The sequence below is a fragment of the Brachypodium distachyon genome, chromosome 4 (assembly GCF_000005505.3).
Source record: "Brachypodium distachyon strain Bd21 chromosome 4, Brachypodium_distachyon_v3.0, whole genome shotgun sequence".
In the NCBI taxonomy this organism is placed as follows: domain Eukaryota; kingdom Viridiplantae; phylum Streptophyta; class Magnoliopsida; order Poales; family Poaceae; genus Brachypodium; species Brachypodium distachyon.
Window position 1 is genome coordinate 10958006 of NC_016134.3, and position 25622 is coordinate 10983627.

At 44.3% G+C, this 25622-nt stretch overlaps 2 protein-coding genes and 1 long non-coding RNA gene across 3 annotated transcripts; 1 reads left to right on the forward strand and 2 right to left on the reverse strand.

The window, feature by feature from the left end:
• The first annotated feature begins 462 nt into the window (after positions 1 to 462).
• Positions 463 to 2205, forward strand: LOC112268849. Its single transcript, XR_002960338.1, has 2 exons — positions 463 to 1475; positions 1928 to 2205. It is a non-coding gene; the product is annotated as an uncharacterized LOC112268849 (long non-coding RNA).
• Positions 2206 to 11663: 9458 nt separating this feature from the next.
• On the reverse strand, positions 11664 to 14905 carry LOC100846434 (E2F transcription factor-like E2FE). Its single transcript, XM_024454534.1, has 10 exons — positions 14682 to 14905; positions 14431 to 14551; positions 14213 to 14290; positions 13847 to 13909; positions 13635 to 13728; positions 13470 to 13537; positions 13129 to 13201; positions 12967 to 13028; positions 12560 to 12893; positions 11664 to 11869 (listed from the first exon to the last, which is right to left on the reverse strand). The coding sequence occupies exons 1-10, from the start codon at positions 14903 to 14905 to the stop codon at positions 11784 to 11786; spliced, it is 1203 nt and encodes a 400-aa protein (XP_024310302.1). The 3' UTR covers positions 11664 to 11783.
• A 9926-nt stretch (positions 14906 to 24831) lies between these two features.
• LOC106866674 (protein FAR-RED IMPAIRED RESPONSE 1-like) lies at positions 24832 to 25334 on the reverse strand. The gene is made up of 2 exons (XM_014902296.1): positions 25081 to 25334; positions 24832 to 24973 (listed from the first exon to the last, which is right to left on the reverse strand). Exons 1-2 carry the CDS (start codon positions 25332 to 25334, stop codon positions 24832 to 24834), a joined length of 396 nt encoding a protein of 131 aa, XP_014757782.1.
• Between the last annotated feature and the right edge of the window lie 288 nt (positions 25335 to 25622).

Genomic DNA, 25622 nt, shown 5'->3' on the forward strand with positions numbered 1-25622 from the left:
TTGAAGCTCCATACGAAGTTCACTCTGCGAACAACATTAATGCAAGATATTGTACTCGTACAAAATCACGTCTCACATTATACGTGCTTTGCATTTTAAAAATTAATATTGTCGTATTATTATTCTTTGTAGGAATCATTTAATTGTATACGGAAGTACACAAAAAGTACCGCTTTTGTACATGTTTTTTTGACACATTAATACTTTGTATTATTTCTAGTTTATCTAGGCACACATTGACTATGGACACCTACACCATTCGGGAGAGCAAACTATCTATTATATACTAAAAGTATATGACGAAGTAACCACAAAAAAGATAGAAAAGGTAGAAAATCTCAAAAAAAAGCAAAATATCTGGCCGTCAATTTGACAAGTTCAAGAATCATAACCTTTAGATCTAGAAGCACTTGATGTTAAAGGAAATTACCCACCAATGCCACCCTAATTAAGCTAACTTTCCTCACGAGTCACGTCCCTTTCCCTGCGGTGACCCTCCTCTCACGTTGGAATCCACAAACATCCACATCCACATGACGAATCCCTCAATCGCTCGTGGTAAGATCGATTTCTCAACTCCTGCAGTCGCCTCCGGCTTTGGCGATCCGTCCTTCTATCTCTTCCATCTGCTTCCGATCTACTCGATATGGAACAGATCCGTCTCTTTGCTCGGGTGAAAAGGTTTTGGTGAGCCCCATCGGTCAGATGCGGGCGCAGATGGAGGTCTGGAAGGGTGCCGCTGCCGCCTATGGTGGTCCAGAAGGGCGCCGTTGCTGCTGCAGGTGCCGGACGGAGGCAGCGCCGCGCTGCCGCCAAGGGACGGTTGAGAAGCCACCGAGGTGGAGAACCCATGGCTGGTATCGACGGCGTCATCTTCTATATTCTTGATCTTCTCCTCTTCTTCATCTTCTCGGTGCATGCTATGGTTAATTCCTGATCGGTTTCTTGATGCTTTTTTTTGCGAGGTCTTGATGCTTTTCTATGGGATTCTTGATGTGGAATCGATTTCTTCCTATTCGTGGCCGGTAGCCCTGCCGATCCGCATTGCCCATTGGACAAGCCGGGCATCCTGACTAGCAGCAGCGGCTCCGATCCTCTCCTCCCTAGCATTGTCCTTGCAAGTTCTCTTCTCCTCTCGAGTTTCTTTAGATGATCACGTCCTTTGTGAGTGCACACTAATGTCGTTTAAGCAGCCTGCGAAAGTGCTCCTATTAGGTAGTCCCTGCGTGCTCTGCATAAATATGAAGTTCAGGTTTTTCTCCCGCTTTTATTATCGCCCGCAAGTACTGTGGTTAGTGTGCATGGAACGAAACACACAGCAAGAACTTCACAAACCAATTTCTTATCCTTCCATTGGCCTCCACTATTTTTCTTTTATTTTTTGGTCTGCAGGTATACACTGTTAAACTGAAGCCAAATACTTACCATATCATTATCAACAACTCCCTTCAGTTTGGACATTATGGTCTATGAAGGTATGTAGGACAGGCACCAACATTTCCTGGTGATAGAGATCTGAAACGCAATAATCTATTGTGTTGTATACAATCTGCAGTAGGTACAAACAACAACAGTAGATATAACAGTTGATCTTTTGGCATGAACACATCAGCGAAAGACAACCATGTAGACCGAGAAGACTTCACTATGGCTTATATGAGTTGTCCTGTAACTGATACATAAACCACTACAGATATTCAATGGAACCATTTCACCGTGATGACAATTAATCTAGATAATGTTAATACTAACCACGGTATTATAGGCTTAATTTTTCTGTTCGAAGTACTTCCATAGTTGTTTGTTTGATACTCTAAAAATACATATTTTTATATTATTAATCGGATGATTTTTTTGGGGCAAAGATTACGTACATGTTTATATGTTGTATGGTATAATGACCCTTTCCTCTTCTTTGGATTACCAGTTACATGGATTGACAACACGGACATAGCTGAAGATTGCAAACAAAAAGTTGATGATCACAGTTGAGATTTCAGACCACCATCGCCTATTCCTCACCTACCCAATCAACACTTTACATTTCTATGTTTTATATATGTACACCCTCAAATCCATAAAAAGTGTCGTCCATTTTGTACCGACATTTTTTATGGATTGGAAAGAGTATATTAGCTACGTCTAGACCTGAAGAATCTTTGCATTAGTTGTGTTAATTATTGAAAATTTATGTTTGCTGCTTTATACCCAGTTTGATAGTATGTTGCTCATATAGTTTCCTTCACTTCATTTATGTCTAATCCTATTCTACTTAAAACTTGCACCAGAGTTCATTTGTAGTCAAATTCGATCTTTTACCCTTTAATTTTATAGTATGATCGAGATTCACGTGTGCAATTGCTATTAAACAACAACTATTTAAAATTTGTTTTTCGGCATTTGCCAATTATACATTGCTAAAATATGCCGAGCGGCATGAAACATGCACATCACTTATGTAACTACATAGTGGCGCTATAGAATTCTTTCATTTCGCCTGTGTTTTATTAGTTCTCTTTTCGTTCTTTTTGGGAACAATAAATCTGCCAACCGGAAGTGTTTCAGTACTCATGAAACACCATGGGCAAAGAAAGCTAAATCTTATATGATAACCAAGTGACTCAGGCGAGGAACACTTTTCCGTTCTCTGTTTCCACCTATTAAACAGTACTACAGGGTTGTCATAGCCATGACAATCGTTCTACTCTGGGACAAACGACAATCTGTTTTTGCATTTACACTTGGTGGGCATAAGCACAATGTGAGAAATGATGATTCAGAAACTGCTACTGCCCCTAACCATTATCCTACATTGTAAAGATGGAATAGATTAAAAAAAGATAAAAAAGAGATAATTGGAGTATGATAAATAAAGTTATGACACGGTAATGTCGTCCTCAACAACAATATTTATAAGTTTAAATCAGTAACGTAATGGCCTCTGTTATAGAAAATTCTGTCAACTTTTTAAAAAAATAACAGGGAAACTTTCTTAATTTTTTAATTCATAAATGAAGCTTGTGTAAAAATTTAAAAAATAAAGGTTCCAAATCTAACCTTGGAACAAAATAAGCATTAAAATTATGTTAGTTACATAATTTCTACTAGCAATTTCAGCAAAAAGTTAGAATTACATGATTTTGTTTTCATCTTAGTTACCGATATATTTGAGAACAAATTAAACTACTATGATTTTCCATTTACTACAATGAAAATGACAAAAGAATGTTGATCGGGAATATTATTACTTATTTTTAATTAATAATCAATACATATAGCATGACAATCGTAACCATAAATAATGTAACGTACATGTATACTACGAGAATAACGATGTAGCCTGCACACTTGTGCGGGCCGCTGTCCTAGTTATGGAGAATAAGCCAATTCTTTATTCACGATTCCAATTTTTGGTATAACACTTATTTTAGTTGCTACCCTACTACTAGTATAGCTCTAACCTCACTCACGGTAGCTTATTTGCCATTTTTGTATAGTGCTATAACTTTTGGTTATATACAGTACATTACTTTTTCTTATAGTGGTGGTACACTCATGGGAAGGGAAAATCACGTACCCCTATTTATAGGATTAATTATAACACCGTTGGATTATTCTCAAGTGACAACCATCCAAACCATACACCTATGAATATCTTTATTATAGAATATACCATACAAATATCTAGTTTTAGAGTTTTTCTAGCTTACCATGAAGAATTATGTTAGTGTATTCCGTGGTAAATGTTATCATGTTTGATGATACTCTCAACCTTTCTAGAGTATTTCTATCTTTGCCACGGCGGAGTTACAATTCTAGGAGCTTTACTGACAAATATCTCAACTTTCATGAAACCTCTCAAGTTTTCTACAATATTCCAATCTTATCATGACAAACATTCACTACAAGGCTTTCTGTGAATATCTTACTCCTCCAATCGGTAATCTTCTCAAGTAGGCATTGCTAATGTTGAACACAAAAAGCCTACAAGCGGGAGGCACAAAGTTTAATCTTGCGTGAGAGTGGCTAACTAATGACTTCCGCAACTGATACAAAATTTACAAAAAAAATTAAGGCCCCTATGCTAAATCTAAAATGGGGCCCTAAAATTTGGAAATGCCAAAAAGAGAAAAGGGAAAAATGCTAACCTTGACTGCGTTACCAGTGTCAACAGTTCAGATCGAGTCGGCAAATTACGCTTGACTACTTGAGCCATACGGTGTTGTTTTATCAAAAGATATTGCCGATCATCGTCTTGACGTCTGGGAGATTTTTTTTTAGCAGACGAAGTCTGGGAGATGAACCGATCGCTTTTCATATATCGACCGAAGAATCAAAGATCGATACGATACATATATGGGCTTTGTTTTGTTTTTCTCCTTGCTGGGTGGGCTGGCTACAATGTGTGATTTTTTGTGTTTTTCTCTGGTTGTCTGGCCTTCTATTTCAGTATTCACGGTAAATGGAATAGTAATTGCATAATTAGTACTAATTGGGGGCCCTGTGCCATCGCCCCTGCCAATGTACAGGCCTGCTGGTCAACACATGGCAAAGTCGTTTACACACGGCAAACTACATTTTTTCAGTAGTGAATCTAATTGAGATATTACTTAAATTGATCAAATACAAATAAAAGTCATAGAACCAGTCTGATCAAGAAGAAAACTAATCCTCAATTAATATGTCAGATCTGGATGAACCAATTTGAGACATGACATGAAGAGAGGACAAACTCACAACAGGGAGTCGGAAGAAAATAGAGCACAAAGATGAATACTCTCGGGGCGATGAAAACTATAGGTGGCTATCGGGCCGGCCCGGCTCGTGTTATTCGGGCCAGGCATGGGCCCGGCCCGGCGAAGCCCAGTATTAGAGGGGCCGGGTTGGGCCAGCACTTTAAGGCAACCCTGAGGCCCAGGCTCGGCACCAGGCTCGGGACGGCCCGGCCCGGTCAAGTCCCGCGAGCCTGAAGAAAGCACCTGGGCTGATGGCCTTTTTATTTCATGGCAGCCACATACAAAAAGGTCAAAAAGAACATGGGCTTTCTACTAAACAGTTCGGTGAGTGTGGCCTAGTGGCTAGCAACTGCATGGGTTGAAGGAGAGGTCTGGGATTCGATAGCTGAGGCGGTCACTTAAAATTGTTACTGCTTTGGACCCGTTGTATATTTATAAATTAGAAGGAAAATTACAAAACGGGCCCGGGCCGGGCCAGTCCGAGGGCCTCAGGTTGGGGCGCAGGCACAGCACAGATTAAACATGTGCCGGGCCTGGCACTGTTGGGCTTAGCCCGCCGGGCTTCCGGGCTTTTGGAAAAAGCCCGGCCGGATAGCCACCTATAATGGAAACAAACACTGAGCGAAATAGATGTGCACCTAAGTTGCCAAACCAGAGGTGAAGTGGCCCTGTGGAAAAGATAAATGGGCAAAGGGCTTCTCGGCTTCCAGAATTTCAGGTCAGCTGTTGCTTATTCGTTGATGAATATAAGTTCTTCTTGTAGTCCCAATGTCAATCTGGCAGTGTCATCACCAGCCTAGCAACCGGTCGGCTAAGCACGACCACAACAAGCTTCCTCCCTAGGCAGAGCTCCCCGTGGGGGACCCTGGGCTTTGCGCGAAACAGAGTTGGCTAATGGAGTTTAGGAGAAAGATTTCAGCAGCGGATCCCATGCTCTAACCACAGCGCTCCTACCAAATTCCTTATGCCTCTCATGCCAATACGATCGAGATTTCTATATCTTTGCTGGTAATCCTTAAGCAGCTGGTTACCATCTTGTCTCCACTATCTACATTTGAATTACTGGATGATATGTTTGCTGTTTCCCCCCATCTCTCTGTTATCTCTCTCTTTATAAGCAACTCTGTATAAATGTGTCCAATGATGGGACTACTTTTGTCCTCTTGGTTCGTCTTGTGCAAATGTGGGAATAAATGCATCTTAATTTTCGCAAGTGGTACCTCTCCGTTGCAGGTGATCGTTGATTGTTGGACACAGCTCCTCTGACGTGGCTGATAGGTGGGCCCGGTCAATACTACTGGATTTTTGAAACAAAGTAGGCACACATACTTATGTGACAGTAGTATTGATCGAACAGTTGGGTATTTTCCAATACACCATATGGTACAAGCATCAACAAAGTACATACACTTTTCTTTTTCCGAAAAGAACAAAGTACATACATATATATATTGCTACTACAATATCACAGACTCCGATGTAAAGGTACTTTAATCAAACAAGTATATGTTTGAAATAAATTCGAACCAGCAGATCCGGAATTAGGCATTCTGTAAATATTTTCAAAAGGGTATTTTCTCCAATCAATGTTAATTATTCAAGTTTAGAGTTGGGGACAAGAGCACGTGTGGCCATGCTGCTCCGCGTGGTTGTCGCCATGTCCTCTTAGGCACGCCCCTCAGCACGCTCCCACTGCTCCTCTTGTTGCCCACCCTCTTCCCAGCACCACCATATCACACTGTTTGCATCAAGGAGCTAGACGGTGCACTTTACAACCACATTTCTCTTTTCTCTTTTACAACCACTCTGTCATTTTAGCCCATAGTTGTTTTGTTCGGATCGCGGAGCCTGGAACGAGTAAATTGTGGAACTATTTGATTAATAAAGGCTATGTTTTCCCTCAAGCACCCCTCTGCCCCCTTTAAATCGGTCGCTGCGCCTCGGGAAGGGGTATTTTGATGATGTTTCATAAGCTAGTGCTTCTCTCTCTGAATCTTTGAAATAACTCTGATCCTCTTCTGTCTAGCTTTTTTTTTTCTTCTGTATTTGGCTATGTACTTCACGGGTCAATCCTGTATCGACCCTCTTGACAATAAATAACATGTTTTGTTGTTTTGTGGAAAAAACCAAAGAAGTTTCGTGCCACCAAAACTGGACTGTTGGAATCAAATAAAACACACAGAAGAAAAGGACCGAGTCTTATCTAACAAAGGTATCAATCTATCTAGGCGAGATTGTTGAGCTAGGGAGACTCTCTCTCCCTGTTTCTCGCTCTCAGCAGGTAGGTTTCTAACAAAGGTACTAGTTTATAGGCTATAGCTGGGCGAGACTGGTTGAGCCAGAGACTCCCTCCTTGCTTCTCTCACTTGGCATTCAGCTCTCTCAAGCTCCTGCCAATTTCTCCTGCCACCTCGCACAGAGGGAGCAAAAAATAGGCCCCGTGGCCGTGACTACCTTGCCAGAGCATATGGACTGATATTCTTTTTTATCCCGATACCTCTCAGGCCCAATAATCTTGTTTGTAACACATGGTGTGGTGGCAGTGTTATCTCATTGTGCTTGACCAAACAGACGTCTTCTCAAAATGCATAAACATTCCTCGAGTTGTATATTTATATACACGTGAGGACCAAACAACAACTATAACTATATATGTTAAATGGTCAGGACACGATCGTAATGATGAGCATCCCAATGTACGCACGGGTCCTCCGGTCTCACGAATGAGCATCCCAATGAGCTGTCCTTTTAGGATGTCCTGTTCGTAACATGGTCAGCTTGGTTGGCCATATATAAGAGTAAGACAACAAGCAATAGTGTGCATCTATTCACATAGACCAATGTAACATTACTGCTAGCTGTCGAAATCACAAACAACCTGCTGTGACATGGATCACACGAGTATTAGCTTAAGCACTCGTTTGCTCCATTCCTGCTGTCGAAATCACAAACAAGCTGCTGTGACAAGGATCGCACGAGTATTAGCTTAAGCAAGCGTGCGGCTACATTATAGAGAAGAAGCACTGTTTATACGGTAACATACTCCTCTGAAAGGGAACGATTCATGTCAGCTTGCCGCGCCCTCAAAGTCTTTGTCTTCTCTTCTTCGGTAGCAACGGGCAGCCACTCGCCCGTCTCCGGCCTCTTCTTTTGCAATCTAGCAAGCCCATCCGAGCTCAACTACTAGGATGGGCCACTTCTTGGTTCCCTTCCTGGGCCGCAAGCATCCTTGCGCGCATGGGCATCGGCTAGCCGGTCCTGGGCCAGACCCGCCTGGATCTACCGCACGCAGGTCACTCGATTGGACTACAAGCTCACCCGAGACGCACCTGGGACTGGCCATTGCTGGCCCAAACCACCTAGGCTTGTACCAAGGCCTAGGTGGTTTGGGCGAGCTACAAGCCCACACGATAGATCCTCAGAATTCTATCGAACGATTTTTTTAAGGCAAACACACGACTGACTTTATTAGCTTGCTAAAACTTGGCTACAATCAGTCTTTGAGAGAGAAAACTAGGCTGAAGACTCACCACTAGCGTGAAATATAGGGAAAAGGGTTTTAACCAAATTGAGATTGGGATAAAAAGGAGATGATTCCCCTATGAATCTCTATGAAACTTTCAAGAACCAAAATGATGAAAACAATATCATAAATATGAGACAAGTTTATAACAACATTAATTAGCAAGCAAGCTTGTCATCATTTCATCTGAAGCAGAAATAGACATGACATGGCATGGCAATCATGATGATGATGTAATTAACTTACAAAACAGTTCAAAAAGCTAGTTCTTGCTTGGGATTGTTACAGACCCCCTCCCTCTCCACCATATCTGGCCATCCTGGGCCGGATCCGACGGACTGGGCGGCGAGGAAGGCCCACTGGGTGCCCCACCTTCCCCTAATGCTAGAGGATGCCAGCCTCAGGGCACCAGTGGACCTGGCCATTTCCTACGTACATACTCCAACGTGGCGGTGGACGCGGTGCTGGCGTGATAGACTTGGTGGTCCTGATCCGCGGCTTCGACGGCCGCCACCCGCTGCTCCTCCTACCACCGCCTGCTGCTCCAACTGAGGGTGCTCTGCCGATCGCTAGCTACTCCAACGCTCGTCGACCGCTGATCTGTAGCCCGCTGACCGCTGTCCACTGCTCACCGAGTTAGTCGATTCCCCTACTGTTGTTTAATCCAAGGTTAAGATCTGTGTGATGGGATTTATCCAAGGAAAACATCAGACCTTGGATTTCAGTCTCTATGTGTGATTTGATTCAAGTTGAGATGTGTGATTTGATTCTATCCAAGTTGAGATCTAGCTTGTACATAAAGTTTTACAGAACATGAAAAAATGTATCATTCTCTACGCGTGATTTGATTTACAAAAGATCAAAATGTATGTAAGAAATAGCCAATTCGAATTTGTTGCTCAGTAGTCTCGTGTCATTTCATTGCCTAATCTGCCAGCAATTTTGTATTATTATGCCCTCATTTTTATTGAATTAGATAAAAAAAGGAAAATAAAGTTTTTTAAATCCTAAAATAGTTATCACTGACGGTATTGATTTGGATTTTGGACCCGCCACTGATGTACCCGTTCAGTGGCGTCCAATCAGTGGCGTTCAACAATTAATCCACGACACTGGTTGTGATTTTGAACCACAAATTTCGCCGGCTGGGCCAGCGGTTCGAGTTCTAACTCTATTCATTGAGCCTCCCAGTCCTAGAAAAACTATGACTACTTTGGATGTATCCTTTTGTGACTAGCAAGCTCGACACAACATCCTAATAAAAAAAATCTAGCACTCATGTACATTTTCCAAATTACAATAGCCATGAGACTACTTAGGACATCTAGTAATGATTTATATTGGTCACCGAAGGTTGTCAATGACCGAATATATAAATAGGAAGCAAAGTGCACATGCATGCATTTCTCTTAGCCTGCCAACAAGACGTACAACAGGTCCCATTGTTTACATTTACTACGCAGCAAGAATGCTACAGTACCGTATAGAAATCCTCCTATAAAAGTCATACAGTATTTTTACAAGGCCTAACCGGAAGACTTATATGAACAAAGTAATAATATATTGATTTATGAAACTAGTACAAGAGAGAGCATACACACCTTGTTCTCCACCTTCTTTGCCTCCTTGTTCTCTAGTGCAGGACATGAGGCAAGAGCCTTTATTTATAGGGCTACATGGCCATTGGATCTTTGACATGTGTCAAGATCATAACCATTGATACAAGTAACTAAAACCTTCCACACACTTCTACCTAAATATCTTCCTAAAGTCATACAGTATTTTTACAGCTCATTTGAAACTATGCAACCATGGGCTAAACCAGCACAATTCGGACCAAAGATTGATAGTCTTCCACATCTTATTTCAAGACATGAATACACTGTTTGAACATTTCTGAGGAGCCTGTATAAGATAATCTCAATCAAGGTGTAGCAAACATGTTTCTCTACACGGCAAGAAACCAAAATGTTGCTAGATGTAACATTTTTAGGTTGAGTCAACTGGAAAGCAAAATCTGCTTAAGGCCATGAACAGATCCACCATCGCAAGATTCACGTAGAATTCCAGCCGATGCTTCTCGATCGTGCCTAGCGATGCTTCTCGATCGTGCCTAGCGATGCTTCATTCACGGAGCTCATACTTGAAATAAACGCTCCACTCGTACCTATGGTCTATTTTCAATCCCGTGTAAAATCCAAGAACCTATACCTCTTGATCGATGCTCTCTCACGGAGGCAAAATATAGTTTGTGCCATAGTTTTGTGCGGCTTCAAATGAATGAGAACGTGCCTTAATTGGCAAGTCATCTGCACTTTTCTCTTCTTTTTTTAGTATTGCTGGTACATATTCCACGTCCTGAAAAAAGGCACCACGTCGTCTTTGGAATTTGAGAATCAGAGCTAGCATGTCTTGAGAGCACAGTCATGAATTCATATACTTTTTTATTCGTTCCCACGTATCACTTCTCGTTCATTTTTCAGAGCACACTGGTCATGAATTCACATGCCTCCGCATGCCTATAGTGCCTGATTCATGTGTTTTGATTTATGTAATGCATGTTCTCTTTTTATTTCTATTGCAAGAAACAACGTCTGAAAATTAATTTAATACACATCTTAAAGCTTGTTGATTTTGCTTGTGGTCTTATTCCATTCAGATGCCCAAGGTGCACATGCAATCTAATATTAGTAGTCCCACTATCAATCTAGCCTTCAATTAATTTAGCTCTGGCGTCACACCTCAGTTGTGGGGGAGGCCAAATTTGCGAGGTGGACGGATTCAATTTGCGCTTGTGCCAAGCGAGCGATTCCCCTAAAAAGCTAAGGCCTTTGGTTCAGCGTGGCATGCAAAGATTGAATCCACAGACGTATAGTTACTGCCTGGTGACTGCAGCAGCACTGGTATGCATATGTCCACTATTATATCTCTCTATGTAGTGTCCCGATGCGTGTCACCATCTTACTAAACATAGGATATAAGTATATCATATTTTTCAGTAGATATAAACCATTATAATTTTGACCCACCAGATGATTAACAGTAGAAATAATTGGCGAATGTAGTGACTTGATGTCATTTATGTGGACGAACAACAGCAGAAACAGATCGATATATAGATGTTTGGTTGCGAAAAATAATCTCATATCTCCACCAGTAATTCAAGCATTATATATTTGCATACTAAAATAAAGAACATCCAAAAGAAAATTGAAACTGATCGAGGAATGGATCCAAAACCAGTTAACCGAAGAGCATGCAGTGCCACGACGTACACTTTTCAACAGTGAGTGGATATGTAACGGAGCCTAAACATGAGGTAAGTAGAAATCTTGTGTTGACAACAAATGACAATCAGGTGTATTATTTTTCTGCTGTTTCGAATTGAGTAAATACATCGAGCAAATGCCAAATCAGCCTTTCTGTTTTTGTGACATCTTGTACAAATCGAATTCTTAATTTCATCCACGCATGAATTCATCGGCCTACAAGAATTGGTTTACACAGAGCTGCGTGAACTGGTTTCATGGATCTGATGGAGTACCCCGCATAAAATCCGAGTGCCATGACTTCCATACGTCCACATAATTACGGAAAAGATCATTCACAGCTGCATTCAGAAGATGTAGAGGAAACTGTGTAAGTTCATCCAACCACGAAACAGGCTAAACAGTATATATTGAACAGAACAGCAACACAAGAGGCAAACTTCTTCTACCTGGCCGTGTTAAACAATACTTTGGTTGTGGGAACAATAGTACTGACAACTGGATAAACTACAACTGATTGACTGAATTAATAATAATTATAATTTAAGTGGGAACGGGCACACTAAGAATGACTTAAAAATGGATAGTAGTGAAATTTGGATCACTGACTGCTGAAATGATTTCTCTATCCACTTCAACTTTTGTAACTACTCATGTTGAATTTAGTTTCATAAAATCAAATGCCCTTAAAGTCGTCCATCTAGTGCTTAATTTGTACAATCGCATACTAAAATGGTATAACTCAAGGCCTGAAGGGACTTAACATTCAAGATTATTCCGAAACTATATAAATTTCTCGTTTAATACTGAATTGTGAATTCCTAAGTTCCAGTTTAACTTCTTCTTGGTCATGTTCATATATACACCAGTTCATGCACATCACCTTTGATGTAGAAAATAAGAGAAGTCCTAGACAGTAGATTGCGAGTAACTAACGGAGGATTGGAATGTTAAAACAAAATTCTGCCAAGTGCAATTTTCTAAATCTTAACCATATATACGTGCAAATAAAAAAACGTAGAAATGCTTACCTTTATTTTCGTACCGTGGACGGTGAGTAGTGGCAAGGCTTTCCCAATCTTCAATGCTCTTCCTCTCCTTCTCCGTTATGTGATTACCAAGTTCCTGCTTCTTAGAACCAGTAGGGTGCGAGGCTCTGAAAAGAAAGCCACTACTTTTCGCTTGCTCCTGGGGATTCCCATAAGTTCTCAACCCAATTCTGGGGATATCGGTACTTTTTAATGCCCTATTTCTAGATAATGTCTTCCTGGTTGGTAGTAAGTCAACCGTGACATCATTCCTTTCCTTTTGCTTGGATGGTCCGAGCCAACGGATTGTAGGTTTTCTTGTGTCCTCTTGTGATTTCTGAAACAAACCCCAGAAGGAATGACACTAAGGAAAACGATAATTTCATTTGAAATCTCATGTTTGAGACTACCTTCTCAATAAGTTCCAAAGAAGATAGCACATTGGCGATGTCATACAGTCGTCGAACTTTAGCTGTATTATCAAGAAGCACTATGAGTTCCAGTTGGATATGGGATTCAGTTGCCACAACTAAGTATAGATCCCATAAAATAGAAGAAATACAAGTACTGACCTCTCATATTGCCCTCGGCTTGTCCCTCTCCAAGGAGCAGGCTTGCGACCTCATCAAGTGAAATGGTCTCAATCTGTGCCAGGAAAAAAATCACATTGTAATCAACCACAAAGGAGAGAACCAAGCATAGCTTGGGTGGTCAGCCAGCGAGGTATATGCTGGCAGCCCACCAGACTTCGATCCTCGAAGTCGCACTTTGATGTCTCACGTTGTAAAAATTATATATGTATATACGGTCTATCGGACTGCAATCATGCAGCTCTTACAATTTAACTTAAAAAAATCAACCACAAAGGACGCTTAAACAAGAGTACAATTCATGGCGTGCTCAATCTGTTCACCTCCATTGTGAGGAAGAGCTTGACAAAATTCTGAGTGAGCCGCCCAAGGGACTTCGCCTTCTTATGATCTTCAATTTAGGAAACAGAAACAACAATGCAGTACATAGCATAATTAAGAGCAGGTAGTTACAGCAAAACAATAAGAAAACGACTAATCAATTGTACCGGATCTACGATGGCAACAGCATCTGTCTGGCTTCTCCCTGTCAGCATCCCAATCAGAATCATCTGATTTATCTTCTTCATCATTATCTGATACCTTTGCAATATGTAAAGAGAAGAAAAGATGCCTCTTTTATCAGTAACAAGGTCTAATTAACCCATGTCACAACCAAGGTGAAACAAACAAAAAATCAAGTTGAAGAAATCGATCGAACATTAGTAGCAGATGGTTCCTGCGGCGGCGGCTTCATCTCCCCCAATGCCTTCTCCTGACCAAACTGAAAGAACATAAAGGACAGAATCGATGTAAAGCAACGGCAAAGATTAGAATATACCCTTTCGTTGAAAAGGTTACTTTAGTCAATTTACAATTGGGCATCAAATATGTTCTCTGGAAATAAACATCAAGTTGGCTTGAGCTTCGTCTAATTGAAAATATTGGATTAAGCTTGACCATTAGTTAGCTCGTGACAGTCCATTTTCCCTCAATACAGAACACTAGTATCATCATATGACTAACTAACTGCACCGCATGGGAGGAGCTAGCCCACAAGTTAAGAGATTCATAAAATTTGCTATACCTTGATTTCGTTTAGTGCTGCAGGGATGCCCTGGAAGCCAATCCATGTGTACTCGTTCTTAGCCCTCCTGACAAGCATCTGCGTACATGTGCGATGTATATCCAAGAAGAATTAAAGGATGAAGACCGAAGAAGTAACGCAACAGAAACCCCATGCAAACATGTCAAAAGACAGATCGAAAAAGAGAATAATCTTCAACGAATATATGAGAGGCTCACCCCGACGCTCTCTAGCACGTTGACGATGTCGTAGATCCGGCGCCTCCCGACGCTGAGGCGCCGGGCGGTGTTGTCCAGCCCCACCGCCTCCACGCCCTTGTCGTCGTACAGCGCCACGAATCTGCGAAAGGAGACACCATAGCTAGATCAGTACAAATGTACAATAATACACCGATTGAAGAAGAAACATATGTAGGATCGAAGCCCGCAGGAGGCAATCAAAGGGAGGAAGAGAAGAGAACAAATCCTACTTGGTGCAGAGCACTTTCAGGGACTGCTGCTTGCGGTCGTACGGGCGCTCCTCGCCTCCATCGCCATGGAGCTGCAGAAGCCGGCGGCTGGACCGCGCAGCGCTGCTGCCGCCTCCATCAGCTTGTTGGAGCTGCAGAAGCCGGCTGCTGGACCGAGCAGGGCGCGCGCGCAGATGGTAGGGCTTATTTGCCTGTGCGGCGGCGGCGGCTGCCGGAGTGTCCATGGGATCTCGGTCTGGAGGAATGAGGAAAATGTCGGCACGGCAGGTGGGGATTTGTAGAGGAAGCTAGGGGGAGCGGGATCGGGAATTGGAATTTCATGGGTTTTGGCGCCCGTGGCGGCGGCGGGCGCGTCTGTCGAAATTTTGGACCAGGTGGCCTGCGCTGTGCTGCGCGCGGTCGGTCGGTCGGTCGGTCTCGTTAGGGCAAAGTTTTACCAAAACTGTGCTCCCGCTGCAGCTCCTGGCCGTGTGATTCTGTGGGTTGTACGTGGGCCTGCAGGTCGGTGGGTATCGACGCTGGGTCTCGCTTTTAGGCCTAGTTAGGGCCTATGGGTAATGGGTTAAATATAATCATACTGTTATTCTTCTACTCATCGTTGGAAATATGCCATAGAGGCAATAATAAATATGTTATTATCATATTTCCTTGTCTTCGATAAATGTTTATTATCCATGCTATAATTGTATTAACAACAAACTAAATGCATGTGTGGATAAATAAACAAATATTGTGTCTCTGATACGCCTGTACTAGATTAGCTCGTTAATTAAAAAATGGTTAAGGTTTCCTAACCATACACATGTGTTGCCATTTAATAACGAGGTCATATCATTAGGAGAATGATGTGATGGACAGACTCAAACCTAAGCATAACGTTTGATCGTGTCTCTTAAGTTTAAATTACTAATGCTTTTATTATGTCAAATATCATTTCTTTAGACCATGAGATCATGCCACTCCCTAGTACCAGAAGTATATTTTGTGGATATCAACCGTCATCTCGTAACTGGGTGATCATAAAGGTGTTCTTCAGGTATCTCGGAAGGTGCTTGTTGGGTTGTATGGATTAAGACTGTGATTTGTCACTCCATGTGACGAAGAGATATTTCTGGGCCCTCTCGGTAGTATAACATCCTAATGAGCTTGCAAGCATGTGACTAATGTGTTTAGTCACAGGATATTATGTTGCAGTACGAGTAAAGAGAACTTGCCGGTAACGAGATTGAATTAGGTATGGTGATACCGACGATCAAATTTCGGGCAAGTAATATATCGCGAGACAAAGGGAATTGAATACCGGATTAATTGAATCCTCAACATCGTGGTTCAACCGATGAGATCTTCGTGGAATATGTGGGAACCAATATGGACATTCAGGTCCCGCTATTGGTTATTGATCGGAGAGGTGTCTCGAACCCGTAGAGTCACACACTTAACGCTTAATGTCGTTAGAGTTCGATGAGATAATAGATGGTGATATCGAATATTGATTCGGAGTCTCGGATGGGATCCAGGACGTCACGAGGAGCTTCGGAATGGTCCGGAGATAAAGAATTATGTATGAGAAAGCTGTTTCAGGGTTTCAGAAAAGTTTGGGATATTTTCCGGTATCGACCGGGAATGTTCTAGAAGGTTCCGGAAGTTCTCAAAAAGTTCTGGAATGTTTCAGAATATTCCTGATAATTTAATTGGACTTTATAGTAATTAATTAGAACAATCTAATTAGTTATCCCCTAATGAGCATAGTCCCATTTAGGAGGAAAGGGGAGGAACAACTCAACCGTACGGTGGAGTACCGTACGTGGGGGAGTTCGTGGGGAGGGAGTCCTTCCGGGACTCCTTTCCCTCCCCTGACCGGCCCTAGCTCTTTCTTGAAGGAGGGGCAAACCCTGGCCACCACCCCTATATAAATAGAGGTGAGAGGCAGGGGGAGAGGACATACCAAACCCTCAGCTGGATCTCTCTCCCTTGAGGTCCTCTCTCTCACGAATATGTGTTTTCTCTCTCTGTTGTCTATCAAGATATGTGTTTTCTCTCTGACGAATATGTGTTTTCTCTCTGACGAATATGTGTTTTCCCTCTCTAGTCATGACCATATATACTACACGTGTGGATGACATTTTGACTATTCTGAATAGTGTTCTGAACAGTAGAAAAGCTGTTCGCTTCTGGCCTTACGGACTGAATAAGTCGACCCGATCGAAACATCGCCCTAGATCCCACACTCTCTGCACGCCACAGCATAGTAACTGAACAGCGAAAGAAATTTCCTGGAATAGTACAGTTGGCTTTCGGCCGTAAAGACTGAACAACGCACGTAGCAAAGTTGCTGCTGTGGGGACACGAGCTGTACCTTCCGCCCTTCGTGTGCCTTCCGTCAAAGACAATATTCCATCGCCGTCTTCCTCACGTGAACTGATGGACGGTGCGAGATATGTGGCGCAGTATGCTCGGGAGCAGTCCAAGCTTTCCCGTCTCGCTTTTAGGCCTAGTTAGGGCATGGATCTTGCCTATGGGTAATGGGTTAAATACAATCATACTGTCATTCTTGTACTCCTGTCTATCAAGCAACAACATTAGGCTCTCCCGTCACCGCTCCCATCAACCATCACGGTGTTCAGCCATTGGCGTCCAGAAGTCTCTTGAATGACAAGATTGCCGGCCAGGTTGCAGGTGCCATTTGTTCCATCCCTTCCCCAGACCTGAGAACTACCGCATCATCCAGTTGATCGGGGAAAGGTCAGCAGTGGTGGTCCGATTTACACACCGGTGGCGGTGAGGTGGCCCGCCACTAAGCCTGCGCCATTGGTGCTCCAGTGGCGGTGCTAATGAACAGCAGTGGCGGGTACCACCGCCGCCATTGGTCCGATACCAACATGAGTGGCCGTTCGCAGCACCGCCACTGGAGATCCGTAGAAGTTTCAGAAAGTGCACCGGTGGCCATGAGAAGAACAACCACTGTTACATACGAGTGGCGGTGCCGCATCACGGCCACTCGTACTATACCAGTGGCCCTGGTGCGGCACCGCCACTGGTATGCTTTCGTAGCGCCAGTGACGGTGGTGGTGATAAAGAACCGCCATTGTACTCTACTAGTGGCGGTGAGCTAGACCCGCCATTGTTGTTTTCCATTTTTTTTAAATAATTGTTTTATATTAGACAATTCCTGTAGCATATATCATATTCACAGCACATCATCGCACACATCAACAATATATATATAAGTACTGTGCGAGCCCGAAGCTGTTTGAGCTCGCGCGTCTGTGTCGGACCAGCTGCGGCTCTGCTCCTAACCGGCGGTGAAGCCCTGCCAAAATTGAGGGCGGCGGCTCGAAGGTAGCTCTCACCCCATATCCTTCTTCTTTCTCTCGCTTCTTCCTCCGCTTCTTCTTCTTCAATTTGCCCATAAAGCCATTAATGGCGCGGTGGCCGGTGGTGACAAATCATTCCCCGATCTCTCTTCGGTGGCTCTCCCGGGCTGCCCCCGCTGTCTCTGGAGCTCCCCCTCACCCTAGTGAGGGCCCTCCCTCCCAAACCCCTCTCTCTCTCGCTTTAATTTTGCTCCGATGAGCTCCCTCTCTCTCTAGCCCTCTCTCTCTAGCTCTCTCTCTGGAGTCCATGGCCGCTGCTGCTTATGGGGGAGCTTAGCCCTTGGGGGTTAGCCCTAGGGTTAAGCTTAACCTCGGGACCAGTGTACGTGCATGTTAAGCATATTAAATGTGTGTTGACACTGGCCTTCGTGCCATGTATTTCTTATGTGATGTGATACCGGCCGTCATGCCGATGTGGGTGGGGGTAATTTGTTTTTGATGTAGGCATCGAATTTCGTAGTGCAAAATGCTATTTTTTTTAGCAAAGGTCATACCAAAATTTTCCATTTTTGTCGATCAAGCTGATTCGTTTATTTTTTAAAAAAATTGTGTTGTAGCTCGATGGGCCGTGCTTGGATGTACGAGGACAGGTTACGTGTTGAGTGGATAGAGCGGCCGAAGACTTTTGTCGATGCCGGCATGGAAGATATGCATAGGAAAGGGGGTGATAGGATGTGCTGTCCTTGTGTGAGATGTCAGAACAGCAAGCTGTATGAGCCAGAGGATGTCAAGATGCACTTGCTCATGCGAAGAATTGTGTCAGGTTATTCAAGGTGGACTTCTCACGGGGAGGATGGCATTGAAGTCAATGACGGCATTGAGATGGAAAACATGGAGTCTGACGACTAGCCTGGTGAAGAAGCATACCATGGCGAGGATCCAGTACAGGACGTTCCAACTGGTAGGATGGTTGAAATGCTGGACGATCAGCATCTGCAGAATCAGTTGGATGACCCCGAGGATGAGAGAGTGTCCCGTAAGTTCAAGAAGCTGAGGGAGGATGCTGAGACACCATTATATGAAAATGCCGGCGTGGATAACAGTGTGCTAGAAGTAACGCTCGAGCTTTTGCGTATAAAGGCAAAATACAACATCGTGGACTCGGGATTCACGGAGATTCTGAGTTACCTACGTACGGTACTTCCTCTGGACAACAAGTTGCCTAAGAGCACGTACGAGGCGAAGAAAGTTACATGCCCCCTCGGGTTAGAGGTCATCAAATACCATGCTTGTCCGCTGGACTGCATCATATATAAGTGTGACTACAAAGATATGCACAGCTGTCCAGTATGCAAAACATCCCGATACAGGAAGAAATACCCCAATCCTGACGGCAGCGAGGAGGAAGAATTGAAGCATGGTGTGGCGGCAAAGACGGTCTGGTATCTCCGGTGTGGCACTAGGCTGGAGCGTTGGTTCCAGAACGAGAAGGAGGCCAGGTGGTTCATCTACCACGACGCGACTCAGGCGGATATCGATCCTGAGGGCGTGTACCGCAACGATGATGGAGTCATCAGACACCCCGCAGATGCGGCTCAATGGAGGACTCTGGATGACGAATTCCCCGAGTTCGGTGCACAGGCCAGGAACATTAGGTTCGGGATGAGTACGGACGGGATCAATCCGTTCGGAAACTTGAGCAGCAAACACAGCACATGGCCGGTGATCCTGTTCATATACAACCTCCCCCCGTGGCTTCTCATGAAGAGGAAGTACATCCACCTATCAATGCTCATACAGGGCCCTAAGAAGCCTGGAGCTGATCTGATCGTGTATCTGGAGCTGCTGAAGGATGAGCTCAAGGAGCTTTGGGAGAAGGGTCGAAAGGTTTGGGACGCTCATAAGAAGGAGTTCACCCTTCCTGCAGCTCTCCTGACATGTGTGCATGACTACCCGGCAAACGGGAACTCATCGTGCCAGTCAACACATGGGTATAAAGCATGCACAAAGTGCGGGGACGAGACAGAAGGGTTGTTCCTGCCAGAATCAAAAAAGATTGTTTACATGGGACACCGTAAGTGGCTGGAGATAAGATAAGAAAAACTTCAACGAGAGGGCAGAGAGGCGGCATAAACCAAGGGAACTGACTAGACACGAAGTATACGAAATTGTGAGGGACCTCGAAGTCGTGGCCGGGAAAGCACAGCCGGCTGCTGGTCCAGATGGCGGCCGTAGGTACAAGAGGAGGTCAGTGTTCTGGGACCTGCCTTACTGGAGGTTCTTACAGAGCCGTCACACCATAGACGTCATGCATGTCGAGAAGAACGTGTGCGACAGCCGGTTGGGCTTGATGATGCACCACGCGGACAAGTCAAAAGATGGACCAAAGGCACAGAAGGACCTGCAGTGGATGGGAAGAAGGGAGAAGCTGTGGCCGATAGAGGAAGAGGCGCCGCAGGAAAGCAAGGATGGTGAATGCACCATATATACGCGATGCAAACCTGCGTGTTACAGCCTGAGCAAAGCCGAGCTGCATAGAATGTGCGAGTGTCTCTATGGCATCAAAGTTCCATCGAACTACTCATCCAGCATCAAGAAACTCGTTGACATGAAGAGCCACAAGCTGGTTGGCATGAAGTCTCATGACTGCCACGTGATTCTCACGCAGCTACTTTCGGTTGCAATAAGAGGCTGCATGGAGCCATGGGTGAGAGAGACGGTCATGAAGCTCTGTGACTTCTTCGACACGATCAGCCAGAAGTCCATCGCGGTGGACCATTGCCTGCAACTGAGGGACGCAATGATACAGATATTGTGCGAATGTGAGATGTTCTTTTCCCCAACGTTCTTTGACATTATGGTCCATCTGATGGTCCACATCACCGATGAGATCTTGTTGTTAGGGCCATTGTTCCTGCACAACATGTTTGGGCCCGAACGATACAACGGGGTGCTGAAGCGATATGTTCGTAACAGAGGGCGTCCTGAAGGAAGCATCATGGAAGGCTATCATGCAGAAGAGTGCGTTGAGTTCTGCACTGATTGGTTGGAGGACTGCAAACCCATAGGGGTCGAATCACGACATAAGGGGAAGCTAGAACGTGAAGGTGGGCTTGGCCGGAAGGATCTTGATGTGCATGCCCGCCAAAGAATGGACGACTTTATAAGAGCACACACAATGGTGCTGCAACTCACGCCAGAGGTTGAGCCGTTCATCGACATGCACATCGAAGAACTTCGAAACCTCAACCCTAACAAGAATGATGATTGGATCCAGCGAAAACACAATTCTACATTCTCCATGTGGCTCAAGGATCTTTGGTATCCGAGGGCTGCGGCGAATGAATATGAGAAGATTGTCCAGAAGTTGTCACGGCTTCCCGACCGCAACGTCGTGACATACCAGTCGTACACCATGAATGGGTATACGCACTACACCAAGGCTCAAGACCATAAGAGTACGTACCAAAACAGCGGTATATTGCTCGTAGCTGAGACGGGGACCGACAGCGAAGGCCAGACTGAAGCGTACTACGGCGTGGTCGAAGAGATCTGGAAGCTTGACTACACCTTCACCACCATCGCCATGTTTCGCATCAGATGGGCACGCGATGTCAGGCATGAAGATCATAGGTTCACAACAATGATTCTGCCAAAAGAGGTTCCCCGTCATTAGGTGAACGTCAAAAGAATCTCGGCACTGCTTGAACCATGGCAGTTTGCTTCCAAATGCAAATAAGTCTTCTTCATAGAAGACCCGATAGCGAAAAACCGTGTAGTCGTGAGGAGAGGTAAAAGGAGCATTGTTGGGGTCGACGGAGTAACTTCACAACAAGACTATGACGGTTTCCCCGATCCCACGACCAGGCAAGAAGAAGAGATGTCAAGACTGACGATCCAGACAAGAAAGAAGTCAAAATTACCCACACAAGACGGGGCCTATGCCAGAAGCAGCCACGATGAGGTCCAAACGTATAAGAGGAAAGAGAAGACAACAAAGAAAAAAGACAAGATTGTCCAATAGAACTATTTGTGTAATTTTGATCAATTATACTCGTTGATGAATTTGAAAACAAATGCCGTAAATTTGTTCGCAATATTTTTCTACTGCGAATGCATATTTTATTTGCTTGTTTCGATTTCAAAAACAATTAAGAGATATGGATTTTTTTTAAATCTTATTACATTTTATTTTCATTATAAAGGAGAAAAAAAAGTTTTTAAGCCCTGAGTATTTCGGGTTCGAGCCCAGCTAGGCGAACCCGGGAACAGCATACTACCTACTAGGCTATTTCGGGTTCGGGCCCAGCCAGGCGAGAACCCGGGAGCTGCCTACTACCTACTAGGCCAGAAGAGCATGTGGTGAACCCTCACTGCTGTTCCCATTACCAGTGGCGGGTCCACTGGTGGGTCACCACTGGCGGGTATCCGGAAATCCCCGCCACTGGTGGTCTCTTGTACCAGTAACCCTAGGAGGGGTCTCGAGTGGCGGGTATCCACGAAATACCCGCCATTGGTGATGTTCCCTATATATATTACAGAGCGAGACTTGATGAAAATTTCGTATCCGAAGCAGCGCTTCCTCTTCGTCCCCGACAACGAAGCCCTGCCGAAATTTCGCGTCGCCGCTGCAGCCGCTGTCCTTCTCCCTCGACTCCCCTCCCCTCCCTCGCGCCTCCCTCGCCGCGGCCCTTCTCCTCGCCTCCTCGCCGAAAACCTAACCCTAGCCGCCGTCGCCGCCATGTCTTTGCAGGACCTGAGCGGGGGGTCGCATCGGACGAGGAGGAGCGGGAAGCCCCTCGCCCCGCAGGCCCCGCCTAGCCGCTGCCCAGCACGCATCGCCGGTGGCACGGCCGGCCTGCCTCGACGCTGCCACCTCCACCGGCCGCCCCGGCCGTCTCCGCCCCAACCCCGTCCACAACCACGGCCCCGGCCTCGACCCCGGCCGCCCCGACTCCGGCGATGGTACGGCCTCTCTCTCCCTTGCTGTTAATTAAATTAGGTTGAATTAGACCTAAATTAGGTTGAATTAGGGTCAAATTAGGTTGCTGCCTAGTGTTAGGGTTTATAATTTTTGAATTTTGAAGTTAATTAGCCTTTTTAATGTTTAGTTCTAGCTATTTAGGGTTTAAATGTTGCTGTTTATGTTTAGTTCTAGTTACTTAGGATTTTTAATGTTTAGTTCTAGCTATTTAGGGTTTAAATCTTGCTGTTTATGTTTAGTTCTAGTTACTTAGGCTTTTTAATATTTAGTTCTAACTATGTGGTTGTTGTTTAGTTCTAACTTACTGCGTAAAAATGTGGAGATCATGCTGTTCTCTCACGAATCTCTTCTTCAGCACGTGGTTCATGCTCTCGCTTCGCTGCGTAGATGTCATGCACGCACAGAAAACATCTTTCCAGTAAGCGGAGACCCATGTCTTCCTCTCATTCCAAAAGTTAACCATGATGTTGACATCGTGGAGATTATACTTGTTGACCAGTTCATGCCATGCAGCCTCAAACTCCGTCGGCATAAGCGGATGATTCAGCACCGCTGCCAGTTGATCCTTTAGGTCAGGGAACAACTTGTACAGCTTCCCCAGTGAATCCTTGTGTTTTCTCATAATGTGCCACCTGCACAGCTTATGAAGAGATCGCGGGAATATTTGTGGTATAGCCTTCGCCATCGACGGACACTGGTCTGCATGATCACACAAACAGAGAAGTACTTTTTAACTTTGTTATACTAAATCAATACAACAGAGTAACAAGATTGTACATCCCTTTTTTGTGCATTTCTACCAGCTAGTGAACTCCCAAACCTTCATCATGTGAACTCCCCGCAAAGGACATGTGAACTTCTAGACAGGGGAATAGGTAACTCCTACCGCGTGAGAATAATTGAACTCCCACACAAAGGACATGTGCAATTCTGACAAGCAGGAAACATGGGAAGCAAGAATATTGGTCAGGAAGTTTTCATAACCCAGATTAACAAGACCACTACACCCCTTTTTTTGCAGCCTACCAGCGAGTGAACTCCCAAAAACTGAACAAGTGAACTCCCACACAAAGTGCATGTGAACTTCTGCTACCAGGGTATTGATCCTCCAGATTAACAAGAATACTACACCCTTTTTTTGCAGCCTAGCAGCTAGCGAACCCCCAACCCGAACATGTGAACTTCTACACCTTTTTTGTTTTGCATCATGCTAGCTACTGAACTCACCAAATTGACCACGTGAACTCTCATAAAAAGACAAGTGAACTTCTCTTTTCTTGGCAGCCAAAACGATTAACAAGGCTACTGCACCAATGTTTTTTGCAGCCTATCAGTCAGTGAACTCCCCCAAATTGAACATGTGAACTCCCATTAAAGTGCATGTGAACTTCCGCCAATCATGAAAATATGAGGAACAAGATTTTTGGCCAGGAAGTTTTGTCAAACTAGATTATCAAGGCTATTACGCCCCTATTTGAAGCATACAGCTAGTGAACAGAGAAGTAGATAAATCTGAACTTTCAGGTACATAAAACAAAAAATCAATTTGCACTATTCAAAAGTAGATGGAAAAACGGGGAAGTCATGTTTTTTTGGGTTTTGCTGTCTAACCTGTCAGCATGCAGATTGGTTGCTTCCCTCGCATGCATTTCAAGAATGTGCTGAACACCCACTTAAATGAATATACACTTTCATCACCCATTAATGCAACACCAAATATCGATGAGAGCAAATGGTTACTGACGCCGACAAATACCGCAAGGGGTAAGTGGAACTTGTTTGACTTGTATGTAGTGTCGAAAGTGGTGCAGTCGCCGAAATCAGCATAGGCAGCTCTGCAGCTTGCATTTGCCTAGAAAATGTTATTTAGTCTGTTATCTTCGTCGACATGCACATCGTAGTAGAAGTTTTCATTTTCTTCTGTCATGTCATCAAAGAATTTGAAGAGTTTTTGCACATCATCTGCAGACTCTTTGCGTGCATTCTTCGCTTTCCTGCAACACATGTGTGCACAAAATTTTCAGTCATTTGCTAAAAGTCAAAGTTCAACAACTAAATAATCATGCCAGCAAGGGGGGGGGGGGGGTAGAACCATACGTACATGTTCAACACATCTCTATTATGACAACCCAGCTTGTCACGGCCACCACTCAGCCTGGTAAGCAAACTCATGATGTTAACATGTTTGACGTTGCTCAATTGGAGGTCTTTTATGTAGTCCTGCAAGGTTGGGTTGACTCTTTTGTGTGAATGGAGGAAAACTAGCATTGACGGGCTGAGGGTCAGCTGGTGGTTGTGCTCAAAGTGGATGCCTTTTATGACGCAACCACCATCAGCATTCATCTTCACGCCCATATGAGCCTTGCACCCAATTTTTTTACTTGCTCTGCCACGCTGCAGTTCGCCATCATGAACACTTGTCGTGTACTTACCCTACCTGGTATACCTCACGTAGCGACGATACACGTTGCGCTGGCTCCTCTTCAAACCGAAGCCTGTGTGCTTGGCGTATGCATTGTAGAATTCAAATGCTTTATCAAACGTTCTGAAATGCTGCCCAATGACTGGTATCAGATTTTCCAGGAGCTCTGGTGCCTGCAGGTTTTTAGCAACAACAAAAAAAAATTCATGCGTCAGTAACGT

Coding starts and splice junctions, on each gene's coding strand:
- LOC100846434 (XM_024454534.1), bottom strand. CDS start 14,905: ATGGACACTCCGGCAGCCGCCGCCGCCGCACAGGCAAATAAGCCCTAC. Junction 13,538..13,634: donor CTGTTGCCATCGTAGATCCG/GTACAATTGATT, acceptor CCTAAATTGAAG/ATCATAAGAAGGCGAAGTCC. Junction 13,029..13,128: donor AGCCGAGGGCAATATGAGAG/GTCAGTACTTGT, acceptor TTGATAATACAG/CTAAAGTTCGACGACTGTAT.
- LOC106866674 (XM_014902296.1), bottom strand. CDS start 25,334: ATGGGCGTGAAGATGAATGCTGATGGTGGTTGCGTCATAAAAGGCATC. Junction 24,974..25,080: donor AATAGAGATGTGTTGAACAT/GTACGTATGGTT, acceptor CATGTGTTGCAG/GAAAGCGAAGAATGCACGCA.